Source organism: Danio rerio, chromosome 12, assembly GCF_049306965.1.
Source record: "Danio rerio strain Tuebingen ecotype United States chromosome 12, GRCz12tu, whole genome shotgun sequence".
In the NCBI taxonomy this organism is placed as follows: Eukaryota; Metazoa; Chordata; class Actinopteri; order Cypriniformes; family Danionidae; genus Danio; species Danio rerio.
The window spans coordinates 11155001-11165000 of record NC_133187.1 but is presented as its reverse complement, the minus strand read 5'-3'; the positions used below and the strand labels follow the sequence as shown (position 1 = coordinate 11165000).

The window sequence follows — 10000 nt, the reverse complement described above, 5'->3', positions numbered from 1 at the left end:
CTCGTCATATTTTACAGTCATTTTAGGGTTTTCAGAGGTGTCAAGGCAGCAAAGTGTAGGTATGTATAAAAAGAAATTGGAAACAGCTTTATCCAGAAATAATTAGTATGCACATTGTACACTAAAATAATGTCTTTTTTTTTAAACTATAAATGCAACCTTTTAGCTTTTTTTGCTCTGTTTACTTTTGTTGTGAGTTTATAGATAATATGAACAGTATTCATATTTCAAAGCATGCAAAATGACCAAGGTTGTGTTTGACATATTGCAAACAATCCACTGAGCTTTGGATTACATTCAGACATTTCCATTATTTATGTCATTTCTTTGTTTTTATTTTGTTTAGTAAACCAGGTAATGAACAGGGTAAAAGTGTGGAATCCATAATAAAAAAAAAGTATTACAGATGAAAATAAGGTTTGCCTGTCATTTTCAGTATGACATTTATTATTCCTAAACAGTGCCAAGATCAATGAAATGAACACATCCTTCATCACCAAGACCTCAAAACAGTGCCTAGTTGGCACTCCAATATTTTGATACTGTCAAGCAAACAAGAAAAACTACACTTTTAATTTTTTGTTGCTAAAACAAAAGGACCCTTTATAATAAGGTTAGGTACTGTAGTATCCGGAAAAAAAATTAATTATTTGTGATGCATTTATTAATCAATCTTAAAGGTGCAGTAGGTGATTGTCTTCAGATTTTTTTATGCTGGTTGAAAGTGTCCATATTCCTATATCATTCATTTTCTTGTTGGCTTCCCTTTATTATTAGTCCCTAATAATTATTGTCAAGTCAAGTCAAGTCAAGTTTTATTTGTCACATACATAGTTATACAAAGTATGACCAGCTGTGAAATGTAGGTCAGGTCCGCTCCAGAGATATACAGGTATAGATAAACAAAAAATTAAATATTAAGGAAAAAGAAGAAAAAGAAAAAACGTGCAAAAAAAGATGTGCAAAAAATTATACAAGGTAATAAGAATAGCAGCAATATGATGTACTTATGAATATGACTACTACAATGATAAATACGAAAAAATCACGTAATGTGTAACACCGGGTTAGAATTTAGTAGCCTGATGGCCTGGGGAAAGAAACTCCTCCAAAGTCTCTCAGTTTTTGCCATCAAGCTACGAAATTGTTTTCTAGATGGAAACAAAGTGAATAGATAATTGTCAGGATGGTTTAAGTCCTTACAGATTTTAACAGCTCTATTCTTACAGCGTTTAATATAGATGTCTTGCAAGGAGGGGAAAGCAGACCCTGAGATGCGCTCAGCTAAACGCACAACTCTTTGAAGTGCTTTGCGGTCTTGGTTTGAGCTGTTTCCATTATTTATTGTTATTAGTCCTTTTATTAATCCGGGGTCGCCACAGCAGAATGAACCGCCAACTTATCAAGCAAGTTCAACCCATCTCTGGGAAACATCCACACACACACTCATACACTACGGACAATTTAGCCTACCCAATTCACCTGTATCGCATGTATTTAGACTGTGGGGGAAACCGGAGCACTCAGAGGAAACCCACACGAAGGCAGGGAGAACATGCAAACTCCACACAGAAATGCCAACTGAGCCGAGGTTCGAACCAGCGGCCCAGCGACCTTCTTGCTGTGAGGCGACAGCACTACCTACTGCGCCACTGCCTTGCCCATATTCCTATAGTACCGATTAAAGTAAATAATCTAAGTGTATTTATATGTGTTTTTATATTCTGGCTAAGGCATAAAACTATGTTCATCCATATTGAATACTGTCGGTCAGACCTCTCCCATAATTCTGATAAGCAGCTCAAACTGTCAACAAATGTAGATTTGAACAACTGCAGTCTTTCATGCAGATTTGCCATTGGCGTGGGCACGCACATGCACACGAGAGACAAAGAGAGCAAAACAAACGCTCAATCAAAACTTTCTCAAATCCTGAACCAATGTTGAAGTTATTTTTGCAAGCTGAATGAAGGATGACACCATGGCTGAAGTATTTCTGTTTGACAGGTAATGTTATGTTTTAAAACTCTTTTAGTCATGCAGAGATGATGTAGATTTTGTTGTTACGAATAGATTATATGCACAGAATATATGCGAGCCCTTAGCAGACTTGTCATCTTTAAGGTGCGCACACTCGTGTTTCAAAGGCGTGGCTTTGGAAGGCAGGGGAAGGACTGTGTAAAATCTACAGTATTATGCTAACCGACATTGTGGCAGATCACCTACTGCACCTTTAAGTTACAAAAAGTTTGTTTGTTACATAAAGTATTAACTAATGTTAATACTTCTCTTTCTTTCTTTCTTTCTTTCTTTTATATTAACCCAATGCTTATGTGCACACTTACAACCGCACCTGAATTTCAGCTGACTAACCGAGTGATCTGTCTTGTAATGTTTACACACAATTATAACTATGGACATATGGTACCTTAAAATGACTTGGTAGACATCACATTAGACTTTGGACTATTCTGATGAATTCCATGACATATCCATCAAAGACTTTTGAATAGGATAAATCTCTATGTCTAAATTTGATGGTGTGACCAAGATTTGAAGCTATTAAATCACACAGGCTGAGGTCGATTTTAACTGACTGATCTTGGCAGACATTCTGAATTATTCTTCCTGGCACTCCACATAAGAAACTGAACAAATACAACTATTGTATGTAACGTACAAAAGCTCCAGTTTACAGTGCAAACACACCATGCGGCGGTCAACATATTCTCATTATCTTAAAGATTTAAGGAAACGCTTTTTATATTCCGCCCATCCCCCGCTAAGAACGACTTTAACAGTGATTTATCTTACTTGGCTGATCACGAAAATAACAAGCCAACCTGATTTTTCAAGTCACAACGTCATTACTGCTGCAGAACTCGTTAAAAATCTCACCATTTGCTGTGCTCCCATAAAAACCCAGCCACTGAGAATCGAAGCAAACCACAGTGCTTTATATTTTTGCACAGTTTGTATACTATGTTCACTGATACTGCTGAAAAATCATTGATGCATGCAAGAATGTGTTGCTCTGTAAAAATTTGATGTTTCCTGCAGGGACAATAACAGCACTTTTTGTAAATACCCAGTACGAGTGCTTTATGCTCCATGCGTTGCCTGCCAAATGGGGATCTTACAGAGAAAAGAAAAAACACAACGCCTCCTTTAAAAGCGTGCCGAGCAGACAAACCTCTTAGTCAAGATGAGCCTCAAGCTTGGCCATTTCTGAATCAATTATTCATCTGAATTGGATTAGATGGCCCCTGTGATTTCCCTTCTTCTGTCTCTAGCCATCCCTGTCCATCAGCATGTGGAGGGTTTCTCCCTCTGCATCATCTGTTTCACATTTTCTAGTTGTGGACAATTGACTACTGGCCAAGATTTTATAGATCCTATATAAGATTTTCTTCCTGGCTCTTTGGGAGGGTGCTGATCAATCCTGAGTAGTAATGTGTTGTCTTTGATTCCAGGAGTAGAAAGACATTTCCAAAAGGTTTAATCTGATTTATTCTTTAGAGACAGGTTGCCCAGTGTGCCCATTGCCATTTGGCAGCCTGAGAAGCTTCCCCCACATCTCATGAGCACTTGGTCTGGCGCTATACCACAGTGCTGATGGTGGAAGACTCCTCAGACTTGCCCTGCCTGCTGGGCAGAGACTTGAGATACTCCAGGTGGCGCCTGGCATCTTCCTGATTGTGTCTCACATAGTAGACCAGGTAGGAGATGACCATGGTGAACCATCCAAACATGGTCACCAACATGGCCACATCCGTGGTCTTTTTGAGCACCACACACAGGTCCAGGTCTTTGGCCAGCAGGAAAGGCACACCTTGGGCTCCAGCGTCTGAGGGTTCAAATGTCTGGCAGACAATACCAGTCAAAGAAACAGGCTCTAGGTCCAGACGAGGAAGGGCTGTCTGCAGCCTACAGTCACAGTGCCAGGGGTTTCCAGTGAGGTTAGATCTTGCTCGAACACTGTCAAAGGCATCAGGGTCCAGAGTCTTAAGCTGGTTGGATGACAAATCCAGAAACTTTAGAGAGGCTGTTAAGCCTCTAAAGGCTCCAGGTTCAAGCAAAGACAGTTCATTATGGGAAAGATCGAGCTCAGCTAGAAGTGGAAGATCATGAAAAGCATTGGCAGGGATGCTGGTTAGTAGGTTGTAGTCCAGGTAGAGGCGTCGTGTGTCATTAGGAATGTCCTGAGGGATCTCAGTGAGGTGCAGGTTGCTGCAACGCATAGTTTTACCATCAAATGAGCCCTCACTGTCTGAACAGTAGCATCCTTTGGAGCAAGACGTTGCAGCATGGTGGAAACACAGTGTCATCAGCACAAAGCTGTGAAACAGTAACCACATGACCACAGAATGCCGAAGCAGCCAACCTGAGGGTAGCAACATTGTCGGACAGTGGGCATAATCCCTTTGGAGTACCACCTGTGTCTTCTCCGGGGGCTGTACACAACATCAAAGTCCCCAACTGATTGAAAGCCTAGAAGATTAAAGAACACAACCAGTTAAACCGAAAAAAAATACATATATATATATATATATATATATATATATATATATATATATATATATATATATATATATATATATATATATATATATATATATATATATATATATACAGTTTAAGTCAGAATTAATAGCCCCCCTGTTTATTCCCCCCCCATTTCTGTTTAACAGAGAGACGATTTTGTTAACACATTTCTTAACGTAATAGTTTAATAGCTCATTTCTAATAACTGATATATTTTATCTTTTCCATGATGACAGTGAATAATATTTGACTAGATATTTTTTAAGACCCTTCTATACAGCTTAAAGCGACATTTAAAGGCTTAACTAGGTTAATTAGGTTAACTAGGCAGGTTAGGGCAATTAGGCAAGTTATTGTATAATGATGCTTTGTTCTGTAAAAAAATATATATAGCTTAAAGGGGCTAAAAATATTGTCCTTAAATTGTTTTTTTGAAAAATTTACTTTTATTCTAGCCGAAATAAAACAAATAAGACTTTCTCCAGAAGAAAAAATATTATCAGACATACTGTGAAAATTTCCTTGCTCTTTTAAACATCATTTAGGAAATATTTAAAAAACGAAAAGAAATTTCAAAGGGGGGCTAATAATTCTGACTTCAACTGTATATATATATATAACTGTATGGATGGATATTGCATTGAAGGTTAGGAGAATTCAGAGCATCACTTCCAAATCAATTTAGAAATATTGACAATATTATTTACATTGTCTAGGCTTATTTAGTACTATTAATATTCATGTCATGTTTTAATTAGTTTTTCTTTCCATCTCTTGCAGGATTGCTTTACTGATCTCTTGTGGTAAAAGGATTTGCACGTAATAATTAACTTACAATGAATTACATCACTTAAAGCCTACTTATAATTAGTAGTGTATACAGACATACGTACACATAATTGTACATGCACGGCTCCCAAAACCATAAAGCCCAGAAATTAAAATTAATAAGCTAACAGATGCTCTAACCTTTCAGTTTTAAATTAATGATGGAAATTGTGTACCTGTTTCTCAAAGCAAAAGTGATTTATCTATTATTATTTCCCTGTGGGTTTAGTAACCTTTTTGGTCACACTTTTTATTAAGTGGATTAAACTACTATTTACTTACATCAAAATAAAAATACAATGTACTTAATGTGTTCATAATGTATTGCAGAACACATCTAATGCTCTTGAGGCGGGATATGGGTATGGGTTAGAGAAAGGTTTGGTGTAAGGGAGGTTCAACAATGTAATTTTTAATGTAATTACAGAAATTAATTACTATTGTAATTTTATTCAGTTATCTAATCAAACATAAGTATAATGTAAAAACATATTTACACAATAAGTACATTTATTTATTCATTTTCTTTTCGGCTTCGTCCCTTTATTAATCTGGACTCGCCACAGCAGAATGAACCGCCAACTTATCCAGCATGTGTTTTACACATCGGATACCCTTCCAGCTGCAACTTATCACTGGGAAACATCCATACACACTAATAAGCTATGGGCAATTTAGCTTATCTAATTCACCCATAGCACATGTCTTTGGACTTGTAGGGAAAACCGGAGCACCCGGAGGAAACATGCCTTCTGAATTTTGCGCTCTTTTAAATTTAATAGATTTTGACTAAATTGGTGATTTTTTTCATGTGCAGTTAGCCCAATGATATGTGGTGAAGTTATTCTAATGCCCTTTGAAAAATTAGCAATTCCATACAATTAAAGTTTGTTAACTTACAATTTCTCCATCAGTGCATCTTATGACTACTCCCTCATGAACTAAACTTTGCTCTGCTCAAGTATGATGTGACCAGCTTTAAACACGTCTTTAGAGAATTCTTCTGTTATTTAAGTATCAAGTTATACATCACACAATGTGTGTGTGGATGTTTCCCAGACATGGGTTGCGGCTGGAAGGGCATCCGCTGCATAAAAACTTGCTGGATGAGTTGGCGGTTCATTCCGCTGTGGCGACCCCGGATTAATAAAGGGAATAAGCCGACAAGAAAATGAATGAATGAATGAACATCACTCCCAATTATATACACAGATAATCCCAGCAAAAGAATGCTAAATGCCTAAGTGAGGCAGACAATTATGTACCCTTCTCTCTAATTGCTGAGACTGACTGGACTACCATGATTTTACAATAGGTACACTTTTATTCATCTGATGTTTTCCTAGTATCTATCTATCTATCTATCTATCTATCTATCTATCTATCTATCTATCTATCTATCTATCTATCTATCTATCTTTCTGTCCGTCCGTCCGTCCGTCCATCCATCCATCCATCCATCCATCTAGGCATTTACAGTTTTTCTCAGTGGCTTCGGTGCATTTTTCACAGCACTATTTACATTTGCACAACAGTTAATGCATTTCTCAAAACACTTAGTACAATCTCCAAAACCTAGATAATAACCGCAAAAGCATGTCACATGCTCAAAATGGATAGCTCATTCCTCAAAAGCAAGTATTGATGTCAATGAAAGTGTCAGTGTCATCAAGATGAAAAGTCCGGACATCATTGTTTATGATCAAGATAGTCAAATGGCTTTGTCAGGTTTTTATCATGACAGTTTACTACTCTGTACATTTTTCCAATTAAATAAAGTCAGATTTTAGTGACACTTCCTGAAAATGCTCAAGACAGCACTAGATACTATGTACACAGCCATTTGAAAACTAAAGTAAAGTTAGACATCACTGCATTTAGTGCAAGCATTTGCAATTTGTTGGAAGGAATGAGAAACTGCTACTATGATATGCACAAATGACTAATTGTTTTGAGAAATGCATTAACTGTTGTGCAAATATAAATAGTGTTGTTAGGTACTGTTAATGTTTTTAAGTACTAATATGTACTTTTGAAGAACCAATATGGACCCTTTAAGAACAAATGTATGCCTTTTGTAAAGGTGCCACCCCAGAGACAGCTAGCGTACCTTTATTTCTGAGTGTGCAGGTCATGTCATTGTGATACAGAAAGAAAAATACAGCACTGCATAGCACAAAGAAGAAGAAAAAAAACAGCAGCAACAACAAAACTAATAGAGAAACGTGACAACCTCCTTTGAAATTCACATTCGTAAGAGAAAGTTAGGATTCATAGCATTTTACCAATTCAGAACAGATTTAGAAAGAATGTCTAGTGAAAAACTTTATGACATAGTATTATGGCAACTTATTTAACCATTCTGCATGTAAATAATGTTATAAACTAATGCCTAAATGTTGTGGGGGTTGAGACTATTCAACAGAGACCAATAATGCATTTTAATCAACATGTCATAAGTATTTGATAATGTAGGAAACAGCAGAGAATTCTACATAACTGTTTGCATGATTGTACCAAAGCATTTGCAGCTTGTTCAAAGAAATGAGAAATAATGTTTTGATGTGCACAGTGACGTGACGATTGAACAGGTACACTAAAAAAAATTATTCAAAGCTAGTTCCTTGGATTTACTCAATTTTTACGTTAAGTGGTTGTAAAAAATTTATTTGTGTTGAATTTATACAAACAAATTAAGTTGGACATTATTACATTTAATTTGTTTGTTTAAATTCAACACAAATAAATTGTTTGCTACAGTTTGCAACGCTTTTTTCAGTGTAGTTTTGAGAAATTCAATCTGAGAAATGTACCAAAGCGACTAAGAAAAACTGTAACTTAGTCTTAGCACCAGTACTGGTAGTCTTAAATATTGCACATGGAAAAGCCTAAATGATGTACAGTACAAGAGAGGGAAGGCAAGGAACACTGCCTGCTATTTGAACTGTGGTTGCCATTTTAGATATTTAATCCTAGCAGCATTGTGGTCAGTAATCCATATTAATAGTTTCACCTGAAATGAAGCTTTTTTTGTCTGACGAGCAGACAAAGATGATCAACTTTTTTAATTCACACTTTTTAAATTTTTTTTGTGCGACCATCTAAAAATAGCTTCCCACCTTTGCTCATTAATATATTAGCAGCATATAAGAAGCAGCTATCCTCTTACAAATCTTCAGAGCAACATGCTTCAGAAGGCAGCTCCCTTGATTGGCTGCAATAATTTTCAACCTTAACCGCAGTAAAAAAAAATGGTTTCAAGCCTACAGTTTACCAAAAAAAAAAAAAAAAAAAGAAGAAGAATATATTAGAATTACAGCACATCTATCTGGTGTATAATTCTGAATGCTCAAACAACACATCCAGAATGTGTCAGAAAGTCTGTGGGTTTGCAGTTGACAAATGGTAGCGGACCCGCCACTGTCCACTTACGCAGATTAAAAATGAAATCGATCTCTAAGTACCTTTTAGTATCACATAACGAGTGGGAGTCTCCTAAAGAAGCGACTGTTTGTTAAAGGGAGGGGGGAATAAGACGTTCTAGACTACAAAAGCAGCTGAAATGCCAGGCAAATAGATCCTTAACTGAAGGCTAAAGACGGGAGATAGAAAGAGTGAGAGAGCGAAAGGAAGGCATTAGCTCAGCTTTCATGCTTCAGTGACCGAAGCATTCCCTTGCCAAAAAAAGAAAAAAACAAGACATCTATTTACCCATGTTCAAAAGAAAAGTGATTTATTTTAACCTTGCTGTTTCATAAAGTTTTCTTTTTTGAAAGTGGGGAATGATGACCTAAAAAAAAGAGTAAAGGGGTGAAGGAGAGGGATAAGATTCACAAGCCCCTTGGAAAGGCTGTACCACAACAAGGTTCTGTCATGACATTTTCGCAAGAGAGAGTCTAAGCTGGACACATAAGAAGAAATGGACAGCGAAAGAAGGCAACAACTATGACCTAAAGCAGATATCTGCAAACACTTTTTACTGAGAGAGCTAGAATGCAAAACAAAATCAATAAAATCTCAATGGCAGCAGAATGGAGAGACGGACAGAATAAAGGTTGAAACAAGACATGAGAGGGTAGCATGCAGGGGGTGAGGAGAAACCACACAGGATGTTTACATGATTCAACAGAGAGAACAAGAGAGGAAACAAGAGAATCTGAGGAGCGAGTCTTACATTACAGAAGAGAAGAAAGAAGAGAAGGATGAAAAATGAGGTTAAAAGGTTCAGGACAGAACATTTTGGGGGAGAAAACTGATGTGACCCTGCAATGAAAGCCCAAAGTACCCATAGAGAATGGATCAAGAAATAAAAAGATGTAAACGCTGTTAACACAATGAATAATAAAGTCACAAACGACAGAATCATATGTGATAAAACATTATTTCTCCTTTAACTGAATCATTATTACATTTTTGCATTTTTTAAAAAGACACACTTCTTAAGAAGTTTATCATAGACATAGATATTTTTGTCTTAAACTTGTCTATGAGTTTTTAAAAAAGATTTGTGTCCATTCTCTCAAACAAGACTACACAGAAAAGCATGAAGAGAATAAAAAGTTCATGGGTGGGAAAGGAAAGAAGGATAAAAGCTTTGACAGAGCTGAACTACAATGGATTAAATGAC

The 10000-nt window shown here is 36.6% G+C and overlaps 1 protein-coding gene across 2 annotated transcripts in view; it reads right to left on the bottom strand.

The window, feature by feature from the left end:
• The window catches only part of lrrc3ca (leucine rich repeat containing 3Ca), a 17193-nt gene that overhangs the window by 3593 nt on the left and 3600 nt on the right, over positions 1 to 10000 (bottom strand). Inside the window, exon 2 of one of the 2 annotated variants that reach the window (XR_011017377.2) lies at positions 3194 to 4491. Coding sequence is in view for 1 of the 2 variants with exons in the window: in XM_005156100.6 (XP_005156157.1) it covers positions 3600 to 4400 (801 nt within the window). In the remaining variant the exon portion in view is untranslated. Of the gene's footprint in view, positions 4492 to 10000 lie in introns of both variants that reach the window. The other variant, XM_005156100.6, reaches the window with a different exon arrangement.